At 42.2% G+C, this 25906-nt stretch overlaps 1 protein-coding gene across 3 annotated transcripts in view; it reads left to right on the top strand.

The window, feature by feature from the left end:
* The window catches only part of LOC119964465 (lysine-specific demethylase 4A-like), a 76881-nt gene that overhangs the window by 13285 nt on the left and 37690 nt on the right, over nucleotides 1–25906 (top strand). For all 3 annotated transcript variants that reach the window (XM_038794006.1, XM_038794005.1, XM_038794007.1), the window contains 10 exons: nucleotides 734–848; nucleotides 2594–2787; nucleotides 5409–5458; nucleotides 10060–10163; nucleotides 11916–12053; nucleotides 13127–13401; nucleotides 15114–15322; nucleotides 21649–21962; nucleotides 24994–25117; nucleotides 25628–25806. In XM_038794006.1, the coding sequence (XP_038649934.1) occupies nucleotides 734–848; nucleotides 2594–2787; nucleotides 5409–5458; nucleotides 10060–10163; nucleotides 11916–12053; nucleotides 13127–13401; nucleotides 15114–15322; nucleotides 21649–21962; nucleotides 24994–25117; nucleotides 25628–25806 (1702 nt within the window). The remainder of the gene's footprint in view (nucleotides 1–733; nucleotides 849–2593; nucleotides 2788–5408; nucleotides 5459–10059; nucleotides 10164–11915; nucleotides 12054–13126; nucleotides 13402–15113; nucleotides 15323–21648; nucleotides 21963–24993; nucleotides 25118–25627; nucleotides 25807–25906) is intronic.

A 25906-nucleotide genomic window follows, 5' to 3' on the forward strand; every position in this document is an offset into this window, starting at 1 on the left:
ACAGTCAAGCTGCTTGCACGGTATGAAATAGCGCTTTGTGGTTTGTTTCTCATGTTAATATAATTGTCTCCTGGCCCGTTGAACTTTAATTGCCTCAGCACCCAATCTGGAGCTTGAATTTAGGCAGTTGGGCTTGTTAAATTGTTGGTCCCATCTCTAACATGGGTAGTGGGATCAAGGTATCTAGTACATATTTTAATTAATGTAGAGTTAATTCTACATTTCTTTTGATTTTGTGAATGAAAAGCCCATAAGTTTTATTATTTTAAGTAGTTTTATTGGGTGGCTACTGTTAAAGCTAATGCTGAATTTCCTATGGTTTTATTATGGGGCTGTTTAGCACAGGGCTGGCTTTGAAAGCAGGCCAGCAGCATGGTTCGATTCCCGTAATAGCCTCCCCGAACAGGTGCCGGAATGTGTCGACTAGGGGCTTTTCACAGTAACTTCATTGAAGCTACTCGTGACAATAAGCGATTTTCATTTCATTTCATTTCATTACTCCTAATGCTACTGTTTTTTAATGGTGTCTGGGTTTAAAAACCTGGGAATGACAGAAGCATTTATCTGGACTCGCCAGCACAGTAAGAATTCAAAATAAATATTTGAAATGTACTATTCTGCTCTACAGTCTAATCTATAAACTTGATTTTTAGAGTTTAACTCCTTTCTGAACGAAATTCAAGTATAGTTACAATTATTCAATATTTGGCTATTAAATGTGTTCCTCTTTCAGATACTGCACCCCTCGCTATTCAGACTTTGATGATCTGGAGCGCAAGTATTGGAAAAATCTCACGTTTAACGCACCAATCTATGGTGCAGATGTCAATGGTACATTGTACAATGAGGTACGGTATAATTAAACCCTTGTGTTTTCAGTATTGTTCTGGTTCCCAGATATATTTAATATATGTCTTGCTTCAGTGTGCCCCAGTTTTTTCCTCCCTCTTGCTCCTGGAAATGTTTTTAAACTGAATGGATTCCAAACATTTTGTAGCCTGCTGTGTATTTTGTAACATAACCAGAATTGATGAGAACTGTTGTCTCCTGCATCAGACTTGGTTATAGAGGATGAGTGGCATTAAGTTTTAGTTTAATGGTATCGTAGGATCATATAGAAGCTGGAGGCCATTTGGCCCATGTCAGTTCTCTCCAAAAGAGCTGCCAATTAGTCCTTCTTCCTTGCTCCTTCCCTTTAGTCATGCAAATATTTTCCTTTAAAAAGCATTTCCATTTTCCTTTTGAAAGCTGCTGGTGCTTTTGCTTGCACCACCCTTTTCAGGCAGTATATTCAAGGTCCTAACCGGTTACTAAGTAAAAATAAGTTCTCTTCAACTACACCCAGGCTTTTCTGTTGGTGACCTCTGGTTACTGACCCTTTGTTATTGAAAATGGTGCCAAACTGTTCATAATTTTGAACCATAGAATTTACATTGCAGAAGGAGGCCATTTGGCCCATCGAGTCTGCACCGGTCCTTGGAAAGAGCACCCTACTTAAGCCCACACCTCCACCCTATCCCCGTAACCCCACCCAACCTTTTGGACACTAAGGGGCAATTTAGCATGGCCAATCTACCTAACCTGCACATAATTGTACTGTGGGAGGAAACCGGAGCACCTGGAGGAAACCCACACAGTCACGGGGGATCGTGCAAACTCCACACAGACAGTCACCCGAGGCCTGAATCGAACCCGGGACCCTGGAGCTGTGAGGCAGCAGTGCTAACCACTGTGCCACCATGCCCTTCAGTCCCAGCTTCTCCAGTTTCCAGATCACTCATTTCCGATGCCATTCTAGTAGATCTAACAGGTGATTGTACTCATGACCTGAGTGATTAGGTTACTTTATGAACTTGTGTGGAAAAATTGTAGTATGTAATTTCAGAACTCCATTTAAATCAGCATAAAACTGAAGGATTGTGGTTTTTAAACATACTTCAGGTTAAAATTATGTTTTAAATTCTCATTGTCCGCATCTTCCTTCAACTTTCTCTGCTACCTCCTTCAGCTTTCTCTGCTCCAATGTCTATCCTTTCCTTTCTTTCCCTGTAATTGAGCTTTGGTGCTCTCCATGCATAAGATATTACTGCTGCCCAGTCTAGTCTTTCTCCTTGCTTCATTACATGTGTTTGAGTTGATGGGTCAGATAGCTGTTTCTAAATCTCTAACTGTGCGTCCCAGTGACTAATTGCACCCTCACTAAATTTAGAAATGGTTGGACCTCCATTTTGTAACCTTGGGATCAGGTACGTGCTGATTAAAGAATAGCAGATGTAGGATTGTACCTCAATGGCACATTTGTAAAGTTATTGAAAATAAATACGCTGCTTGTGACTGTCTTTTGACAAAAGGTCACCATGTAGCGGCAGTTCATTTTTTTTTTCTTTCATGGTGAACCTGGTTTCCCAGGATATTTTGTACCTGCTGGGAATAGGGGAAGTGAATGGAGTACTGTCTCATTTCCACAAGATAGATACATTAGTGTGCACCTTTAATTAATTTCTTTCTAAGTAAGCTTGCATGTTGCACATTTGCCAAATGTTTTTTTTAAATGAAACATTTTGCTTACAGATATAATTTCCTGTTTGTTTAGGGTGTGACTGAGTGGAACATTGGGCATTTGAATACTATCCTGGATGTGGTAGAAAAAGAGAGTGGTATCACAATTGAAGGAGTCAATACGCCATATCTCTATTTTGGAATGTGGAAAACCACCTTTGCTTGGCACACCGAGGACATGGATCTCTACAGCATTAACTACCTGCACTTTGGCGAACCCAAGTCCTGGTAACAGGCTCAGAATTACCTTGCACTGTTCATGTTTTTGAATACGCTATCTTGGATTTAAAATGTATTACAGTGGAATAGCTTAAGCAGTTTAATACTTGACTTCACACACTAAAATTACTAGTTTAAAATCAATAATTTTATTAAGGCATTTATATAAACAACAAACACACAAATAAGAGCAAACTTATACAACATAACCAACACCCCCCCCCCCCCCCCCCCCCCCCCCCCCCCCCCCCCCCCCCCCCCCCCCCTCCGGGTGAACCCATCAACCGAGCCACTCCAGACAAACTTAATCTTTAATAACCTTGGGAATTGCGCCAGGTTGCTCACCCACACCCCAGATTTTGATGGCTCCGAGTCCCTCCACCCAAGCTCCTGGATTCTAAAATGACTAGTTAACAGCTCCTTTATTGTCGTGCAACAACAATGTTGCAACTACCAGGATTGCAGGAGGTGAACTAGAAGGGCTTTTATCTTTTCATTGTCAAGTAACTCCTCTGTTGCTATGGAACTCGAGGTAAAATCTAAATATGGGGCTTCAAGTAGGAACAAGCTTATCTATTTTGAGGAAGGGGAGAAGGAGATGACTTTGATATTCCGTCACTCTTTGACTTGTGTTTCCTACTGATTCGTGTTTGTGTAAATGCTGAACAGATAGACTGAGTAGGATTAAGACATGCAGCTAAATAAAAAGAAAAATAAACTTTTGTTTTCTAGTGCCTTTCCAATCATCAGCTTGCCTAGTGGTCAGTTAACAACTAGCCGCTGTTATGTAGACAAATGCGACAGTCCATTTATGCACTGCATCAAACTAAACAACTAGTTAATATGCTTTTGGTGCTGTTGGTTAAGTGATAAATATTGCCCAGGACATTGGGACCACTTTTACTGGAAAACCAGTCCCTGATTTAGATCAGCAGCAGAAAATACTGGACAATCTCAGCAGGTCTGACAGCATCTGTAGAGAGAGAAAGGAGCTAGCGTTTTCAATCTGGATGATCCTTTGACAAAGAGACAACCAAATGCTCTCAGACCTGCTGAGATTGTCCAGTATTTTCTCTGTTTGTTTCTGATTCCAACATCCGCAATAATTTGCTTTTACCCTGCCTTGTGAAATGGAGCTACGTGTGGAGGGCCATGGGTCTTGAAATTTGGATAGCTTTGTATTGTCCTATCTAGAATTGGCCTTCCTCCAGCTTATTTAGAAATGGATAAGGAATGAAGAATGGACAAGGACTGTCCATACAATTCACTTCTGCAGTTCCATTTATGTGCCCACAGCAACAAAGTTTGGGGGGGGGGGCAGAAACTTTTTAAAGCAGCAAAATGTTTGAATCGCAGATTTCACAAAAGATATGCACCAATTTACTGTAAAATCTGGTGATGGGGAAGCATTTGTGCAGAAGTTTCAACTCTTATCTACAATTTAAGAGATTTGCTTGAGCAGGACTGGCCTCATGATCATCAGTGGCCCCATTTCAACTGAGTGAGCTGCATAGTGGCATCTGTTTTCTAATTGTTGAAGCTGTGCGAAGGGTCTAATTTACATATATAATAAACGTGGGGTCTGTGTAATACAAACATGGGCTCCTTTTAAGCACCAAAGTCATCTGTCAGGAAATTTGGTGATTCCCAGGCCTGATTTATTGAGACCTGTCTGCAAAGTTCCACATCCTGCCAGACTATGAATTGTTTACCTCACTGCTCCTGATGTTGTGCTGAGCCTGGTTTCAGAATTGTGCAGTTCAAATATGGAGTAGTCAGAGTGGAGCTGCAAAGTGAAATTTAAGGATTTCGAGGTCACTCTTGTGAACAGTACAGAGAATTTTGACAAAGCATTCACCTATTGTGTTTGTTCTGGTCAATGTAGAGAACAGTACTCCAAGATAGAGAATTAAAGTAAATATGTGTTTTTTCACTTGCTACTGGCTGTGTTATTACTTGCTAGTGCTTGATATTGACAAGGGGTACTCAAATGTGGAAGAAGGAGATTGGACAGACCTGTTCAAAACCATGAAGTGTTTCGACAGGCAAGATAGAAAGAACTGTTCTCATTGGCAGAAGGGTTGAGAACAATAGGATAGAGTTAAGACGATTGACAAAAGAGCCAAAGGCAACATTGAAAAGATTTTAATGCAGCAAGTGGTTAGGATCTAGAATGCACTGCCTGAAAGTGTAATGGGGACAGATTCTGTTGTGAATTTCAAAGTGAATTGGAGGTGCACCTGGCGAAGAAAGGGCAGGGAAGTGGAACTAGCTAAATTGTTCTTGCAGAAAGCCAACATAGACCCGATGAGCTGAATGGCCTCCATTGCTATAACCATTCTATGATTCTGGACCAATAATGAAAGCCAATCACTTACTCAAATAAAATATATCTGGTTTACTAATTATTTATTAATTATTTCGGGACTTGTTTTGTTGCCCGTCTGCCTGACAGCATAACTTGATGATGAGCTACATTAGACAACTTTTACCATGGCTTGTTCCATGGAAAGTCAGAACAAAAAATGTTAGTGTTTCTGCCACTGGTGGAACTGTGCTGCTTCAGGTGTTCTTGTGTCTCTCTCAGATTGGCAGTGCACAAATAAGGAATTTAATCGATATTCTTTCAGGTACACTATCCCCCCGGAGCATGGAAAGCGACTGGAACGCTTGGCTAAAGGTAAATAATTATATTGCAATCTCTTTGGCCTTTGTTTGAATTTCTGCCTTGAAATAATGTCCAGGAGAGAATTTTCTGTTGAATTGGTAGGGAGCTTACTGCAGGGAAGAAATATTACCGGTTTTGTATGATTTCCGTTTAAGGAACTATGAAGTTTCTTACCATTATGAAGGAGATTACATTTAATTCCTTGCTGGTAACTTTGTGACATCACTGGTGTGTCCTTCTGTTGGAAATTATAGCAGTTGTGACACAAACAATTCTATGATCCAATTGAGCTGCATGTCCTTTGGCGCCAGATTCAAGTTCTTTCCCATAATTTCCAACACCAGAACCACCTGCACCCCATGACACCACCAAAGAATCCGTGCAATTGGTGATCTTGATAAAGGCATGAAATTTTGTAAAGTGAAATAAGATTTTCTCTCCAACATAGTGCCTCCCCAGCTCACTGCCCCATCAATTTTATATGTTGAATTAATTTTGAAACAACTGTATTTTTCCTTTACATCCCTGCCCTTCTTGAAGGAGTAAGCAACCTTCTTGGACCTAGCCAAACAAAACTTTTCAGATGTGTCGAATCCTGGCGTTTGGTTGTATTCCTGGATGACTGTCTCTAGTGACAATAACTGTAGAGACACATTCTGGAATGGTTCCAGTGAGAGTTGGTGCTTTCTGCTGGCTTAGCGTCTGGTGTGTAGCTGCCCAGTCCACATAGTCTGGTCGCGCCACCTAATTCATGCACTTGACATAGAGGGGTCGGAGTATCTTATTTACTGGTTTCTTTTTGAGGGGAGGAGATTGGAAAGATTCAAGTTACTTTCATCTGTAGAGCATTGTAGGTACTTTTAAATCAAATTTGTCCAACTGTATGTGAAGTGAACATTAACCCATTCATAATCGAAAACAGCAGTTATTTGTTATTTTAACCGTGCATGAAAGGGCTTTTGAAAATTCATTCCAAGGTCTTTTTAGAAAAGGTTAGGGCAGCACGATGGCGGAGTGGGTTAGCCCTGCAGCCTCACGGCGGCGAGGTCCCAGGTTCGATCCCGGCTTTGGGTCACTGTCCGTGTGGAAGTTGCACATTCTCCCCATGTTTGCGTGGGTTTCGCCCCCACAACCCAAAGATCTGCAGGCTAGGTGGATTGGCCACACTAAGTTGCCCCTTAATTGGAAAAAATGAATTGGGTACTCTAAATTAAAAAAAAAAAAGAAAAGGCTTAATCCACAGATCCTCTCTATTCAACAAATCCATCAGTTGAAGTTCTGCAAACAGCATTTGTTCAGAATGCACAGATGTGGGAGCTCCTTTCGACCAGTTTTTCACGGGAGAGGGAATTAAACCCCAGGCTTTTGAAATGTCCTTGAATTATACACTGTAGTGAAGGTGTTTCAAATTCTTAATCCTGCTATTGCAAAATATGTAAATTAAAACCTTACTTTGTGCATATAAATAGCAGTTGCTGAGGCAAGGAAGGGCAGGAAACATTCTTTACATGTAGTATTTAATTTCTCATTATTTGTGTGTTCTCACATTTGGTCATTTAGGACTAATTGTTTCCTCAAGTCTTTGGAAGATTCTTATGAGTAATTTAATGGCTGTTTTCAATGTGATTCAACCATTCCCTACTCTTCAGTTCTACTGCTACGGTTTAAGACCATAAAGGGGTCTGAGTATCTTGTTTACTGGTTTCTTTTTGAGGGGAGGAGATTGGAACAATACAAGTTACTTTAACCTTTACTGCACTGTCGGCACATTTAATCAAATGTGTCCAATTGTACATGAAGTAAACATTGACCCATTCATAATCGAAGACGAGTTTAAGCAGGTTTAAGACAACAAAAAGTGGCAGCAAGTGTTGCATAATAAGAAATGCAAACAAACAAATGCAACCTTTTACCGTGCTTGAAATCTATTCAATATCCGTAAACTTTCCAGATACTTTCAATTCTTGTAGAGCGATGCCAGTAGTGCAGGTTCAATTTACGCATAGGCTGAGGTTATTCATGAAGGCTCCGCCTCCTCGACCTTTCCCCTCACCTGAAGCTTTTTAAATCGCCACCAGTCAGCTCACAAAGGGAAGAGCAGCCTGTGGTCCTCTGGGACCGTGACAATATTTACATTTGTTCACAGAAGTGTGACGAAAGTATAATTTTGGGAAAATAGAATTTTGGTAGGTACTATTCATCTTGTGTTTTAAGCAATTTTATCATTGAGCAATATCACTGATGGCCAACGTCAGATTGAATCCACAGTCCCTCAATCACATATCGCCACCTAACACCATTGTGGAGAAATTATCATCAGAGAACAGGAGCAGCTGGCTTTTAAAGCTGACCAAGCAGGCCAGCAGCACGGTTCGATTCCTGTACCAGCCGAACTGGACAGGCGCCGGAATGTGGCGACTAGGGGCTTTTCACAGTAACTTAATTGAAGCCTACTCGTGACAATAAGCGATTTTCATTGTTCATTTTCGTAATAAATACAACAACAAAGTGGCAAAAAAACAGTGACAGTATCTCAACTGAAGCCACAGATGCTGCATCAGTCATCCAAGTAGCAAGCCACCAAAGAATGGGTATAAATCATGAATAAGTTGACAATTCTTTTTTTCTCCACAACTTTAAATATCCACCACTTAAAATATCAAATTTTATGCTATATAATAACATCAAACTTGCATGTGAAATTATAATCATCATTGGCATAGTTAGGGTGGATAGTCTGGATTTTTCCAAGCGTGTAAGTGTCAATTGCAAGGGTGCACCAGTTCAAAGTGAGAGGGGGAAAGTTTAAGGGAGATGTGCTGGGTATGTTTTTCATGCAGGGAGTGGTGGGTGCCTGGAAATGTACTGCCAGAGGATGTGGTGGAAGCAGGCACATTAGCACCATTTAAGAGGCACCTGGGAGGAAATAGAGGGATACACAATGTCATGTTGGAGGTACTGAAGGTAAGGGTGGTTCCGAGTCCAGCGATTTTTGGTGTGCCAGAAGACCTAGGATCCCAAGGGGCGAGAGAGGCCTTTGCCTCCCTGGTAGCCCGGAGACAGATCTTGCTAGCGTGGAGGGACTCTGAGCCCCCAAAGTCGGGGGTGTGAGTGAGCGAGTGACAGAGTTTCTCAGGCTTGAGAAAATTAAGTTCACTCTGAGGGGCTCGATGGAAGGGTTTGTCCAGAGGTGGCAGCCGTTTATCGACTTCTTTGGAAAGGACTAAGCCAACAGCAGGGGTTGCTGTGTTGTGTAAGGTGGGGGTAGGTTGGTGGGGAATTGTTGTTTATGTAGGCCATGTTGGCTGGTTTCGTTTTTCTTTTTTTAAAATAAATTTAGTGTACCCAATTCATTTTTTCCAATTAAGGGGCAATTTAGCGTGGCCAATCCACCTACCCTGCACATCTTTGGGTTGTGGGGGTGAAACCCACGCAAACACGGGGAGAATGTGCAAACTCCACACGGGACAGTGACCCAGAGCCGGGATCGAACCTGGGACCTCGGCGCCGTGAGGCAGCAGTGCTAACCCACTGTGCCACCGTGCTGCCCTGGTTTAGTTTTTCTCGATGTGTGGTTGCTTATTCTGTTAAAATTTATAATACAAGTGCCTCAATTAAAAGAAAAAATAAGAGTGAGTAAGGGCAGAAGGTTTTGTTTTTAGTTAGGGCATCATGGTCAGCACAGGCTTGGAAGGCCGATCGGTTTGTTCCTGTCCTGTACTTTTCTTTGTTCTATTACTTGGAGGTCAGATTTAACTTTCCTTTATGCGGGACCTTGGATTCCTTTCATGGCCTCTTTCATCTGTGTATTGGATTTTAACTGCCAGAGCAAATTGTATTAAACATTTTTCTGTTTTTAATATGGCGAGGTGCAGTGGCACAATACCTGATTTTCTAGAGATGTTTCTTTGCATATGTAGAAAACAGGTAGCACGGTAGCATGGTGGTTAGCATAAATGCTTCACAGCTCCAGGGTCCCAGGTTCGATTCCCGGCTGGGTCACTGTCTGTGTGGAGTCTGCACGTCCTCCCCGTGTGTGCGTGGGTTTCCTCCGGGTGCTCCGGTTTCCTCCCACAGTCCAAAGATGTGTGGGTTAGGTGGATTGGCCATGCTAAATTGCCCGTAGTGTCCTAAAAAGTAGGGTTAAGGGGTGGGGGGTTGTTGGGTTACGGGTGTAGGGTGGATACGTGGGTTTGAGTGGGGTGGTCATGGCTCGGCACAACATCGAGGGCCGAAGGGCCTGTTCTGTGCTGTACTGTTCTATGTTCTAAGTATTAGTAGACCATGTTAAACAATAACATTCTTTTCTTGCATGACAATTTTCCCCTCACTGTCTATGGGAGTAATACAGTTTAAAATGAGAGAAAATCAATTTTGAAACTCTTATTAAAAATGCTTAGTTAAAGGATGTTACGTGTTGGAATGATTTAACAGATGAGCTATAAGAATTGAGTAATGGAGAATTTAAGGTGCAGTTGGATGTGAGACTGGGAAAAAGTGGAGTGAAATTCAGTGAGATAAATAGTCTTTCCTTGTCCTTGATTTTTGTCTTGCTTAGTAAATGCTTTGTGAGATGAATAATTTCAGCCTTGCTGATTTTTCTTTTTAAATAGGCTTTTTCCCAGGAAGTGCTCAAAGCTGTGAAGCTTTTTTGCGGCATAAGATGACCTTAATATCCCCATCTATTCTCAAGAAATATGGAATCCCATTTGATCGGGTATGTACCTAATGCTATTGAGATGTTGTACAATTCTAGTCTAAGCAATTCTTCAGGGGGATATGTTTATTTTTATTGATATGGTAGAGGTGTGGGCTAGCGTCTGCCATTGTTGCACTCTATTTCATGGCAATTCATTTCAAACAATTTGTTGTTGCGCTTGTTGATCAAAATCAACTAGTGAAGGGCGGCACAGTAGTTAGCATTGCTGCCTACGGCGCTGAGGACCCGGGTTCGAATCCCGGCCCTGGGTCATTGTCTGTGAGGAATTTGCACATTCTCTCCGTGTCTGCGTGGGTTTCACCCCCACAACCCAAAGATGTGCAGGATAGGTGGCTTGGTCACGCTAAATTGCCCCTTAATTGGAAAAAATAATTGGGTACTCTAAATTTTTTAATTTTTTTTAAAATCAACTAGTGAAGAGCCAATACTGAATATGATGGCCAAAACCTTATTGTGCAATAAATCTTACTGATTCAATGAATGTATGGAATGAGCAACTGTATTCGGGTACATCAAAATTTTCAGTCACATGATCTGTACAACGTTTAATATTTTGAGTAATTCAGACAAAAGTAATATCAAATTATTTTTCTAGATATATTGTCTACTCATTCCAGTTGTTGAATTATGGAAACTAGTTATAAAATAACTTAAAATCTTCATCTGAAAACATTTTTTTCAGCCAGTATCAATTTCTGTATTCTTTGAATAAAGAAATAGTTGTTCTCAAAATAATTAGGTCATCTGTTTTTGAACAAGGGTTTAGTAATGGGAAGATACATTTATTATATATACTTAGTACTCTGTTATCTAGATATTTAAAAAAAAATCTTATCTCTATATGGAATCAGAGGCAGTTTTCACATTTTTTATACTTTTAAAGCAGTTTTTTTAACCTGAAGTTTATTGGTTACTTAAATTTTTTGTGCTTGCGTCACCAATAGAGCAGTGAAGTGTTTGTCGATCTCTGTCCAGAAGTAGAATATATCCACATAATTCATCTTTCTGCTCGTATTGACTTCAGTTGCACTTGCATTGTTATTGGTCTGAAGATGGTAGCTGCAAAGTTGACCCAATATTTTGGCAGTATCTAATTTTTCCTGCCCAGCAGTTGCCCACTTCAAGTTCAAAAGGAACTTGTGCAAGGTACTGCTTCTCTCAGTACGTTTTTTAAAAGGTGTTTTGTGAGCAGGAGTCTCCCTTTTATCAAAACAATTTACAAAACACACAGCCAGTCTACGCCAGCACTGTGGGTGTACCTATACCTCAAACTGCAGCAACTTCATTGCAGTGTTAATGTAAGCCTACTTGTGGCAATAAACATTATTATAATTAAAGAAGGCAGCTCGCTACCACTTTCTCAAAAGGCAACAAGGGATGGACAATAAATGCTGGCCTATCCAGCGACGGCCATTCCGGTAAATTAATTAAAAAAAAAATAAAAATTAGCAGTATTTCTTAAATGCCTATTGATCAACTGTTTTAAATCTTTTTGTGCTCTGCTTGACCTGGTTACTCTTCTTACCAGAAATTAAATGCACTTCTTGTCAATGCTAAATCATTATAAATGTTTATGCTTCAATAGTGGGGAGAAAAGTGGACAAAGATCTTCTCAGCTGTTAATCCTCAAGCTTGTTTGTGTTTTGTTGATTTGCTGTCATGTTTCTTTGGTATTTGTCTTGTTTTTATCTGTAATGTATTCATTCTAAGGCAACAGCACATTTTAATCATCTTTTGATTAATTCATAGGTAACTCAGGAGGCAGGGGAGTTTATGATCACATTCCCCTATGGTTATCATGCAGGCTTTAACCATGGCTTTAACTGTGCTGAATCAACAAACTTTGCCACACTTCGATGGATAGAGTATGGGAAGCATGCCGTTCTCGTATGTATTGTTCTTTGATAGTATTTTATTATTGATCTCTGGTGGTGCCATATATTTTATTATGCTTATTGTCTTGGGTTAGCTATTAGTACAAGTTAATATTTCATGTGATAGTATGACTACTGATTGGTTTAGAATTGCTATCAATCTTTATGGTCTTTTACATTTAAAATCTGAAGCAGTTTGAAAATAGTCACTTATATGTTGGGTAAAGAAAAATATTATAGTAAATGAGACACCTCTGAACTGGGAGTAAAATCTCCTGCAATTCCAGTTTACCATAACCGATTTCCATCATCATTACTCGTGGATAGCCTGTAATTTGAAGCACAGTTGCTATGTTTAGCTACTAACTTGGCCTGTTCTTTATCAAATCCTGATCAAATATAAATTGCTAAAGTTCAGAGTAGTTGTAACTGCTTGTAAATTTCGAAGGCTTCGGGTTTAGTTATTAGCTTTTCTTAAAAACTATTCTGTTTTGTAATAAAGTGTTACCATTCGTGTGAAACAGACGTATGCACATCATGTAGGATTTAAAAACATCTTTTGCCAATACACAACAGGAGACAATAATCTAACCAACCAATGTAGAAAGTGTACCGTTTATGGTCAAGATGACTTGAGTAACAAAGAAAATAAGAACGAGCGGAAAAAAGTTGGTTATGTTCCCACTTCCGGAGAGGATATTTGATTAGAGTAGAGACTTTTTTTTCCAGAGAAAGAAAGGATTTCAAGTGTCATCAGCTAATTTTGATCTTTTTTTGAACTCCATACTTCAATCGTTTATAAAACAGTTTATTGATTTGTTGACACTGCAGAAATTTTCATGTTGCATTTGATGAGAAAAATATCAGTACCAGTTTTGGTATATTACTAATCCGATTGGAACTTGCGTTATATATGCTATTATAATAAAATAGTCAGACGTTGCATTATTCTGTATTGTACTTGCCATTGTTCCTATTTCTTGTGCATTGCACACCACGGATACAAGACCACATTTTGTGGTCTTTTACCTACTTGATCATTTCCACTGCATTATGGTAATGATTATAACATATTTTTTTATCCAGTGCTCATGCAGGAAGGATATGGTAAAAATTTCGATGGATGTTTTTGTGCGCAAATTTCAGCCTGAACGTTACAAGTTGTGGAAAGTAGGAAAAGATACTATTTTCATTGATCACACACGGGTCACTCCAGAAGCAGTTGAATTTCTTGACGAAGAGTTAAACTCTGTAACTAAGAGTTTGAAGGACCAGGATGCTGATGCAGCTGAAATGGAATTAGATGACAAAGTTGAGAAAGAAGTATCCACCCAGCAGGAAGACCATGATGAAACGAAAAGGTAGAATATTTTTGGACCTCTCGGGTGCTAAGTCTCATATTTTGTAGGGAAATGCCACTTTGTTAATCACTGCTCCAATGTATTTTTTATTATGTCCATTGTCAAAGGGCAAAAGTTAGATGAGCCTTTCTTAGCATAGGTACAACAGGTATCAGCAAGTGTAACTGGTAGTTTATAACTTGTGGTGCTTAAATTCAAATCTCTATTTCCATCCTTTTGCATGATGGATTTTATTTTTTTGTTTTAATTGTGAAGCTGTAGCAGTGGAATTTGGCTTTCTATGAAAACAAAAATTGTAAATTCTGGAATTAAAAAAAACATTTTATTCCTACATCATTCACCGTATAAGGAAGTAGCTTAGTCAACTAATCAAAGATTCTGGCAAGCAGTTCCTGTTGTCTATAGTTTGAACGCTTTGTCCTGCACCATCTTTAATACTCTTCCTTAGCAAGCAGTTTATTTAACCTTTAGTAGGAGACATGGGGCGGGATTCTCCGAGCAACTGCGCTGGGGCGGAGAATGGGGGTTGACGCCGGAATCCAGCGCAATGCCGCTCCCATGATTCTCCAATCCCTGGAGAATCGCTGCAAATCGCGCAAGGTCAACGCAGCAAGGGTAGGGGGTCATTGACGGAGGCCCCCGCGGTGATTCTGCGAGGACAACTGCCAGTGTTTGGGGTGGGGACGACGACACCCTACATTCCTGGTTCCGCTCCTTGAGCTGAGTTCGCCATGTCGCACGGGCCGGCCGCCGCCTTGCGCATGCACGGACTCCAGACCGGAAGTGCAAGGCCCCCTATCCGCAGCCAGAGCTGAGGGAAGCATTCCGGGGCCCTGCTAGCCCCCTGCAAATTGGAGAATCACTCTGGACTTTTTTACAGAAAGTCCGCGTTTTGATGCTGGCGTGGGGACATAGCCCCATTATTGGAGAATTAAGAGAACAATTTTCTGAGTTGGCCATTTTACGGAAATACACAACTAAATTAACTGATTCTGCTTGACTCGTAAATTATTTCATCTGAGCATTCACTGATTCAGTTTGCAAACGTTGATTTATTGTATGCAAAGAGCAAAGTGGTGGCAGGATGGATATGTTAAGACCTCTTTGCAGAAATAAAGCTTGGAAATATTTCATCACTAACTCGACACATTGTAAAAAATATACAAGTAGTATGCCAAGTAAGAAATTAGACCTCCGTTTAGATTTGCATACTTCAAGTGTGTCAACATTTTGTGTTTGAAAACTTAATTTGGAGTGACATCATGTTACTGCCTGGATCGCTGCTAAGTAATACGTTCCCCAAGGTTATATATGTAATCCGTAAAAGTAATGCGAGCCCAAAACTATTGCTTCTCATGATTTTAATGAACTATTATGGGGAGAATCTCATTATCTGTCCATTCCATTAGTGAAGCTGAGGAAACATTTATTTGGTAATAACCATAAATGATCTGTACAGCACTAGACCATACAGCCCAGGAAGTTTCTGGTGCAATGCTGTACAGTGGAAGCACCTATTGCGCACAAAGATAGGCCATCATACTTCAGAAAATGAAACCAGCTGTGGAAAGTAGAAGAGGAAATTAGTGAAATGTAACACCAAAATTATTTTTCAGTGAGGAACAGATTTTTGTGTTTGTAGACAACAGTAGATCTTTTTGATATGCTTTTATATGAAAAAAAATAGCAAAATCAATTTTTTTATTCTCCAGTCCGATAAAGCATCGAATAGGAACAAAAAGGCACAAGGTTTGTCTCGAGCTGCCGCAGGAAGTGAGTGACAATACTGCCATCCTGAAAGAAAGTGAAGACAGTAATCCTGTTCCACTAATTGTGTCTGAAGACTCTAAGGAGGAACTGAAAGAGGATGAGAAAGGATGCTGTAAAGTGGCAGTTGACAGTGCTGAACGGATTGTTCCAGGTAGGATTTGGTAGACACTTTTGTAATCAACAGACATAATTTTTTTTTCTTGCTTCTGTGAACATTACTGTAGCACGGTTGCGGCTTGTTCATATCTTGGCAAAGTGTGTACTGAGTGAGTTTTTAAAAAAATTTAGAGTATCCAATTAATTTTTTCCAATTAGGGGGTAATTTAGTGTGGCCAATCCACCTGCCTGCACATCTTTGGGTTATGGGGGTGAAACTCATGCAAACATGGGGAGAATGTGCAAAGTCCACACGAACAGTGACCCAGAGCCGGGATGGAACCTGGGACCTCAGCGCCGTGAGGCAGCTGTGCTAACCACTAGGCCACTGTGCTGCCTGTGTACTGAGAGAGTTACCTGCAGTTTTATAGAAGAAATGGGGCTGAATTTTCTGGGCCACCCACAGTCAGGAAAGTAGGTGTGTGGAGCCATAAATTAGGATGTCATGATATTGATGACTGGAGCACCCACCCGCACCATGATTTTGAGTGGCAGGATGGCTAGATTTCCACCTGTATTGGAGGAAGGAAAAGGAAGTCTGTGCCTGTGAATGTTAAAGAAAGACTGGCTCGAAATTATAACGAGGCTCGTACTCTCCATGGAGCGAGGTAGAGTTAACCCAGTGGCTGCTGGTTGCGGGGATTGCCTTTTGTCAAGGATCCAGATCCAATCTAGGCCCCTCCTCGGATATATTCTCCCACCACCATCCCCTCGCTGGGGCTTGTTAGTCCGGCCACAGTGAGATCTTGGGAGATCTCAATGTCCACATCCATCACTAAGCACCTCCTTGGCTTACCTGCAGCATCAGCAGTGGCCACTGCTTCAGCTGGTTCCTTTGATATGTAGAGCTGCTGGCCTTCAATTAGACCGCAGCTCTGTGAAGCAGGATGCTCGATAGACCAGCAACAGTCCTGTCTCGTACAAGTTAGGTCTGGGGCCCCAAAAAAAAAAGCAGGATGAGCTGGGCAAGCAGAGGCAAGTTCTGGGCGAGGTGGGACCTGTACAGGCCAGATGGGTTGCACCTGAACATAACAGGAACTATGTTCCTTGCTGGGGATAGTGCTGTTGGGGGGGGGGGGGGGGGGGGGGGGGGGGGGGAGGGAGGAAGAGGTTAAACTAACTCAGCAAGGGTGTGGGGACTGGGAGAAAATATCAAGGTGCACAGACTATTAGGAAAGATTAGGGAATGGTAAATTCAGGTGGGGTCTGACTAAAAGCGTCTAAATCAGGATTACTATGCATGTATGTGGATAAGATTGATGTATTACAAGCGCAGATTGCCATGGGAATATGATGTAGCTATAAAAGAGAGACATGGGTCAAAGAAGAGCAGGACTAGGTGTTAAATATTCCTGTTTACAAGGTGTTTAGGAAAGATAGGAAAGGACATAGGCAGGAAAAGGTCCTGCAAAGACAATTCAGGGAGTTGGGTCGGGAGCCAAAAAGCAGGACCTCAAGGGTAGTAATCTCAGGATTACTGCCATGGCAAGTGCTCGGGCTGGTTTAGCTCAGTCCAATATCCTGGGCTGGAGGTTTGCAAGTGCTGTTAAGGAGGGTTTAAACTAATGTGGCAGGGGGGTGGATACCAGAACAGCAGGCCAGTGTAGAGACCTTTGGGGGGGGGGGGGGGGGGAAGAGAGAAGAGTGAGACTGAGACAAACATATAGCGCAGAGGGAAGCTGTAGGGCTCAGCGGGATTGTCGATCTGGAATGCATTTGCTTCGATGCAAAAAAGTATAACCGGTAAGACCAGATAAACTGAGAACCTGGATTACTGCATGGAACGATGATGTGATTGCAATTACAGAGACGTGATTAAAAGAGGGACAGGACTGACTGCTTAACATTCTGGGATATTGTTGTTTTAGACGGGACAAAAGGGGAAACAAAGAGGTGGGGGAGTTGTATTGCTGATTAGGGTGCACATCACAGCTGTGTTGAGGGAGGACACATTGGAGGGATCTTGTAGAGAGGCATTATGGATGGAACTCAGAAAAAAGAAGGGTGAAATCGCAATGTTGGGAGTGTACTATCGAACTCCCAACAGCCCGCAGGAGTCAGAGGAGCAGTTGTGTAGTTGAATACTGAAAAGGTGTGAAAAAAGCAGGGTAGTTGTGATGGGTGACTTTAACTTCCCCCGACTGGGAATCCCTTACAGCCAGGGGCTCTGATGGAGAGCAATTTATTAGATGTGTTTTAGAGGGCTTTTGATACATTATGTTGACAATCCAACCAGGGAGGGGGCCATACTAGACTTAGTATTGGGGAATGAGCCATGCCAGGTGATTGATGTTTCGGAGGGGGTGCATTTTGAATTTAGCAACCTTAATTCCATAAGAGTTTGCGCAACCTGCGGGTGAGGGTGCCTAATTGGGCGAAGGCCAATTACATCCAATTTAGCGTGTTCAATCCACCAATCCACCTACCCTGCACATCTTTTTGGGTTGTGGGGGCGAAACCCACGCAAACACGGGGAGAATGTGCAAACTCCACACGGGAGTGACCCAGAGCCGGGATAGAACCTGGGACCTCGGCGCCGTGAGGCTGCAGTGCTACCACTGTGCCACCGTGCTGCCCAACATTGGACATTACTTAAGATTGACTGGTGCCTAACAAAACAAGCTCAGCGTCTACATGCGGAGTCTTAGGAAAATTACTGGATATGTTTCTCACACTTGCCACCTTACACAACTTGGGGGAGATCTTGCTGTAACTGATCAGTTGATTAGACCAAGAACAATACATTCCAAGTACTGAATACAATGGTTAATTCATTAGGTGAAACAATGACTGGATTCCCACAGTCAACGCACTTTTAAAATAATTTTACCCCTCGGCTACATGCATTCAACTAGCACCTATATGAATAAATCAATACTCTATCAGAGCCTTAACAGATATCTTCACATCCTCTTTTTGACCACAAGCGAGGTTCCAAAGGACTGGAGAATAGCCAAATTTATTCCCTTGAAAGGAAGCAGGGATAATCCAGCAAATTATAGTACGGTGAGGCTGACATCAGAGGTGGGAAAGCTTTTGGAAAAGATACTGGGGGCCGGATATGTGCACATTTGGAGAAAAATGGACCAGTTAGTGACAGGCAGCATCATTTTGTACGGGGAAGATCATGTCTCACCAACTTGATTAAGTTTTTTTACTTGATAAAGTTTTTTTGAAGAGGTTACAAAGAAAATTGATGAGGGAAGGGCTGTGGATGTAGTTTATATGGACTTTAATAAGGCATTTGACAAGGACCCACATGGCAGACTGTACAAAAACTAAAATCACATGGGATTTGGGGTGGGCTGGCTAGATGGATACAGAACTGGCTTGGTTATGGAAGACCGAGTAGCAGTGGAAGTGTGTTTTTCAGAATGAAGATCTGTAGCTAGTAGTGTTCCACAGGGATTGGTGCTGGGACCTCTGTTGTTTGTAGTGTAGATTGTAGTCTGTTGTTCGGAGGAAAATGTGGGTGGTATGATTAGTAGGTTTGTGGAGGACACGAAGATTGGCGGAGTTGCTGAAAGTGCCGAGGATTGTCAGAGGATACAATAGGATATAGATAGATTGGAGACTTGGGCACAGAAATGGCAGATGAGGTTTATTACGGACAAATGAGAGATGATACGTTTTGAAGGATCAAAACCAAGTACAGTAATCTTTATTGTCACAAGTAGGCTTACATTAACACTGCAATGAAGTTACTGTGAAAAGTCTCTAGTCGCCACATTCCTGCGCCTGTTCGGATACACTGAGGGAGAATTCAGAATGCCCAAATTACCTAATGTTTGAATGACACTGTAAATGACAGAACATACAGAGGGATCTGGGCGTGCAGGTCCACAGTTCCCTAAAAGTGGCAACACAGGTGACCATGGTGATCAAGAAGGCATATGGCATGCTTACCTTCATCAGCCGGGGCATTGATATAGGAGTTGGGAAATCTTGATGCAGCTTTATAAAACCTTGGTTAGGCTGCATTTGGAGTATTGTGTGCAGTTCTGGCCACCACATTATCAGAAGGTTGTGGGAGCTTTGGAGAGAGTGCATTGAAGGTTCACCAGGAAAGGTTTGATTCCCGTAGAGAACATAGAACAGTACAGCACAGAACAGGCCCTTCGGCCCTCAATGTTGTGCCGAGCCATGATCACCCTACTCAAACCCACGTATCCACCCTCTACCCGTAACCCAACAACCCCCCCAACCTTACTTTTATTAGGACACTAATCGCGCAAGGTCAACGCAGCAAGGGTAGGGGGTCATTGACGGAGGCCCCCGCGGTGATTCTGCGAGGACAACTGCCAGTGTTTGGGGTGGATTGGCCATGCTAAATTGCCCGTAGTGGCTCGGCACAACATTGAGGGCCGAAGGGCCTGTTCTGTGCTGTACTGTTCTATGTTCTCTGTTCTATGAAAATGCCTGGCCTTGAGGGTGTTGACTATGAGGAATTGTAAGGAAGTTTAAGGGAGGTGTGCAGGGTATGTTTTTCATGCAGAGAGTGGTGTGTTACACTGGAACACTCTGCCAGAGGATGTGGTGGAAGCAGACACATTAGCAATATTTTAAGAGGCAATTTGATGGTACATGAATAGGGAGGAAACCAAGGGATACAGGCTGAGTAAGGGCCGGAGGTGTTTTTTTAGTTAGGGCATCATGATCACAGACTTGAAGGGCCTGTTTTTGTGTTGTGATTTTCTTTGTTCTTTGAAGAAGGGTGGGTGGGTGGGGGGGGCATTTATTAAGAGAGCATTGTAGTGCTGAAGAAAGGGGATAGCCCAGAAGAGTCAATGATAGCACTATTTGACTAGAGCTAAAGAACAAAGAGATGCAATTAGGTTGCATGGTGTCGTCTACAGGCCGCCAAATAGTGGGAAGGATGTAGAGAAACAAAGAGATGCAATTAGGTTGCATGGTGTCGTCTACAGGCCGCCAAATAGTGGGAAGGATGTAGAGAAACAAATTTGCAAGGCACGGCTCGACCTGGTTCTTGGAAATTAAGTGTGCCTGTCGGAGAACATTTGTGAGCATTGTATCATAAAGGTTCAGACTGACTATGGAAAAGACAAAAAACAGACCAGCGTAAGAAAAAACGTGCTAAATGGGATAGTCTTCGAATTGGTTTAGCAACCCTAGGCTGGGCATCCATGAAGCCCTGTGGACTATCAGCAACAACAAAATTGGACTTGACCACAATCTGTATACTCGAGGCCGGTATATACGCCATTCTACTATTACCAGCAAGCCAGTGAATATTCCACACGGACAGTGACTCGGGAATGGGATCGAACCTGGTCCTCAGCGCCATGAGGCAGCAGTGTCCTGGGTTTTAATGGGGGCTTAGAGTACAAGAGCAAGGTGGTTATGTTCAACTTGTATAAGTCACGAGTTCAACCTCAGCTAGGGTACATGTGTCCAGTTCTGGGCACTTTTAGGAAAGATGTGAAGGTATTGGTGAAATTGCAGAAAAGATTCCTAAGAATGACTCCTGGGATGAGGAAGATAGATTGGAGAAATTGGACTGTTTTTCTTGGAGAAGAGAAAACCAGGAGGAGATTTGATCGAGGGGTCTGGACCGAGTAGATAGGGAGAATCTGTTCCCATTTATGAAAGAATGAAGGATGAGAGAGCACAGATTTGAAGTAATTAGTAAAAGAGGCAATAATGATTTGAGGGAAAACCTCTTCACTGTGGTTAGGTTCTGGAATGCTCTGCCTGAGATTGTGGTGGGGGCAGGTTCAATTGATTCAAAAAGTTAATTGTACTCCTTTCCTGAAAAGGAAGATTTCCCACAGATTGGGAAACCCAGTAATGAAAGGGAGGCATTCCTTTTAAGCAGGAGCCCTCCCCTCCCAGCTTTCCTGGGAGGCCTTCAGCTTCAAACCCGTCCACCATTTCTGATTGAACTAAACCCCAATGGCTCTTCCAGATCCAGCCAATTATGACCAACATTCCCTTTTCTGCTCCCCAAGTAATGAAGGGTATTACTTGCGTCGGGCTTTCTTGCCCTGTCAGTTTGTTCAGTTGCTAGTCAGAAATGGAAGAAAATCCAAATGGGACTCTGCATTCTCTGCCTCTCTTCCCATAAGTATGGCATTTTTGGTTTATTCCCATTATATGCAGATATAGTGACAGAAATTATGACGCCTGCACAATTAAAGGGTGTTGTGCGATTCTGCTGACGTCTTGTATTGAAGGTTTGCTATTGCAGTCGAGCATGCGTACACAGAGATTTTATGTTATGCATCTATTTGTTTTAAGCTCCAAGATTATTTAGTCGAATCATAATTCATTTTCTGTTAATCTATTATTTCCTTTTTGCAGAACCTGCTCCAGCAAAAGTTGAACCACACATTGAAAATAGTCCACAAGAAGAGAAGCTTACATTGAAGCGAACCATGTTCAGCACAATGGACACACCTGTAACTGTGTTAAACTTCTCTGTGGCCTCTCCTTCCCAAAATACTCAAATCCCATTTGTGAAATCATTTGAATCCAGCTCGTCAGATTCCGAATCTTCAAGTTCTCAAAGTTCAAGTCCAGAGAGTGCTGCAGAGGACTCTGATACTAGCCCAGATTGGAATGAAACAGTTAAAACAAATATTGGAACTAGTCTCAATGAACAGGACCTTGCAGAGGTATTTATATAGAACCATTGAAAACATACAGCCCATCTTCCAACACACAGCCCATAGCTCTGCAGCTTTCAGCATTTAAAGGTCTCTGCCTCCACCATCAGCTCAGAGTGAATTCCTGTCACCCACCACCCTCGGTGTAAAAATGCTTTTTCTCATGTCCCCTCTAATCCTTCTGCCACTTAGCATGATTCTATGACCCCTGGTTTTTGAAATCTGCTAAAGGAAACTGGTTCTTCCTGTCTATTCTATCCCAACTCCTCAGAATTTTGTATACCCCAATCATGGGCAGCACAGTAGCATAGTGGTTAGCACTGTGGCTTCACAACACCAGGGTCCCAGGTTCGATTCCCCGCTAGGTCACTGTCTGTGCGGAGTCTGCACGTTCTCCCTGTGTCTGCGTGGGTTTCCTCCGGGTGCTCCGGTTTCCTCCCACATCCAAAGACATGCAGATTAGGTGGATTGGCCATGTTAGATTGCCCTTCGTGTCCAAAAAGATTAGGAGGGATTATTGGGTTGGGGGATTTGGTGGAAGTGAGGCCTTAAGTGGGTCGGTGCAGTCTTGACGGGCCAAATGGCTTCCTTCTGCACTGTGGGGATTCAGTGGTGCATATTGCTTGGAGGTGTTTCCCTTTATCTCTGACTTTAGTAGTCTCTTGATCTACCCTATAAAGCAACATGCATCAGTCAGACTGATGCGATGTTATGAGTATGGTAGGGAAAATAGTCACTAAATCCCAGAAGTAAACAGGGTAAAGTAACTCTATCCCTACCCCTCACAATTTTGTATACCTCAATCATATCACCCCTAATCTTCTTGTAAACTGTTGATCAACTGGTTGAAGAAGCCTTCTGAAAAATCAAGTTTAAATTATGATCACTTTGCTTCCCTTTTTTTGAATGCTTGTTTCAGCTGACACTCATGCATTATTTAGTGTTTTTATTAGATGATGTATGGATGAAGTTTTTTGAGTTGTATATTTGTATCAGAGAATCCCTGCAATGCAGAAGAAGGCCATTCAGCCCATTGAGTCAATCCTCTGAAAGAGCACGCTGTCCCTGTAACCCCACCTAACCGTTGGACACCAAGGGGCAATTTAGCATGGCCAATCCACCTAATCTGCACACTTTGAACTGTGGGAGGAAATGAGAGGACCCAAAGGAACCCACCTGGAATCATCTTTAATTTTTATCGGAGGCCTTTCAACCTATGATTACTGGAGGCTGTTCAAAAAGCAATGTACAACCCCTTTAATAAGGTCATCGCCTTCAGCTGTACCCTCTATTCAGGGGTGACATCAACTCGGGGTCACAGGTTTCTGCCATAGGTGGCCTTGCGACTGAATAGGTCAATTCCTGACCCACAGATCATTGGGCACATGAGGTAGTGGGTTCTGGAGTGTAAGATTTGCTTACTTTTCTTCTCTGCAGCCTGCCTACCTCCTCATTAAGGCATTTGGACTTGAGCGATTGGTAGTAAGCGTTTCCCAATCATCTATGCCAAATGCTGCCATGTGCAAGCATTTTCTTTGCCTTCCCCTGGAACAATGTCCATTTGAGAGCTGAAGAAACGGCACCTGGTGGAGGAAATGTTTTTTTAGGCCATCCGGACATAAAAGTCATAGAATCGTACAGCACAGAACAGGCCCGTCACGTCTGCACCAGTCAAAAGCAACCATGTAAACACTCTCATCCCATTTTCCAGCACTTGACTCTTAGTCTTGTATGCCCTCAGATTGAAAGTGCACATTTAAATACTTGTTAAATGTTATCAGGGTATCTGTCTCCACCACTCTCTGGTTAAAAAAGGGTTTCCTCGCATCCCCTCTGAACCTCTGGCCGTTAGCTCAAACCTGTTCCTCTGGTCATTGCCCTCCTCCACCAAGGGGAAACATTTGTTCCTGTCTACTCCAATCTATGCCCCTCATAACTTTTATATCTTGATCATGTCCCCCCCCCCCCCCCCCCCCCCCTCAATCCATGTCTATTCAATCTCTCTTCATAACTAACACTCAAATCTCCTCTGCGCCCTTTCCAGTGCTTTCACATCCCTCCTGTAATGTGGGTTCCAGAACTGCACACAATACTTGAGCTGTGGCCTAATGTTTTATACAGTTCGAACATAACCTCCCTGCTCTTAAACTCTATGCCTCTGCTAATAAAGGCAGAGACATAGACCTTCTTAACTACTGTATCCACCTGCTCAACTACCTTGAAGAACCTGTGTACGTGCACACCAAGACCCCTCTGATCCTCGGTGCTTCTCCGCATACTGCCATTTCTCAAGTGTTCCCTTGCCTTGTTTGTCCTGCCCACGTGCATTACCTCACACTTATCCGGATTGAATTCTATTTGCCACTGATCCGCCCATCTGACCGTCCCGTCTATATCCTCCTGTAATCAAAGGCTATCCTCACTATTTACCACCCCTCCAATTTTCATATCATCCCCAAACTTACTGATCAACCTTCCTGCATTAATATCTAAACCATTTATATAAACTACAAACGGCAAGCGCCTCAACACTGATCCCTGCAGGACCCCACTGGACACAGGCTTCCAGTGAATAGTGAATATTGCATAACAAGTTATATAAAATGCTTAGCCATGTATATATTACAACTCACAAATATTCTCTTTTGCTCTGCCACCCCCTCCTTCCCTTCTAGTTGCTTAAAACCTGCTACACTCTAATTTTTGAATTTCTGACTAAAGATCATTGACATGAAACTTGGCGACCATAACTCGCATTTTCTCTTTCCACGTTTCCAGCATTTTCAGATTTATTGCATTTCCCTCCAATCTCTTGTGCCTGTCTCTTTTGGAGCATATTTTGGATATGATATGTTGTTTTGATCAATGGGGCTCATCAATAACTTTACAAAAGTACTAACATAATTACTAAGTTAACGCTGAAACTAGCAGAAGACTTGTAAAAAGGACGGCTGTCGTCCACTGCAAGTTTCCCTAATGCTAAAATGCATCTCATGTCCCTCGAAAGGGAGTACAGATATGCTGTTTTGTTCTTTCACAGATGGCTGAGCAATACATGAAAGAGATGAAATCTAAAAAGAAAGCCAAGAGTCGACGCCAGCCTCTTAGTAAACCACCACGGCACCATCCACTTTCTGTGGTAAAGGACTGCGTTAGCGATGAAGGTGTGTTTTGTTTTTGCCATTTCAATTTGATAGTTCTGTTAATATATACATGGCTAAGCATTTTATATAACTTGTTATGGAATATTCACTATTTTTAATATATTTTGACTGTATTCATGGGGTCATGGTTAGTGAATAAACCTGATTTCAATCTTGCGGCCCACTCACGAGCCTGGATTGCCCATCACTGATCTGGTCTGTCAGCAAACTGTGCAATACAATATTGTGCGGAGAATTCAATAACATTTGGGAGAGAAGGGCCCTGCTATGGCACACTTGATGGAAGGGAGCTGGGTATTGTTACGGTGCATGCAGAACAAAGTGGGGATGATTGTGAGAAAATGGGACTGCTAGATTTAGCAAGTAAATTCTGAAGATATGATGGCAGGACCATCTTAGTCAGAAGTTACCAGAACGTGTGGCTGACCACACTATCTACTTTCATTTAATAATGTACATTATTAACTGTACTGGACTTGATTCTTATTAAAACTAATATTTTTGTAACAGAAATGCCAGACTTGTTGTCGGTGGAAGATGACCCAATGGAATCAGAACCATGGGCAAAGCCACTTGCTCATCTGTGGCAAAACCGGCCCCAGAATTTTCTTGCAGAACGGGAATACAACTCCATCATGGCACAGCTGACACCTTACTGCTCAATTTGTGCACTCTTCCAGTCATACCAGGTTGGGATATTTTTTTTGTTTACCTCCCCAGTGTTTAAGCTTGAATTAAAGCTTTTCTTTATAAATTACCCTGCTAATGTCTACTTCAGATACTGGTAGG

The sequence above is a fragment of the Scyliorhinus canicula genome, chromosome 4, assembly GCF_902713615.1.
Source record: "Scyliorhinus canicula chromosome 4, sScyCan1.1, whole genome shotgun sequence".
NCBI lineage: Eukaryota > Metazoa > Chordata > Chondrichthyes > Carcharhiniformes > Scyliorhinidae > Scyliorhinus > Scyliorhinus canicula.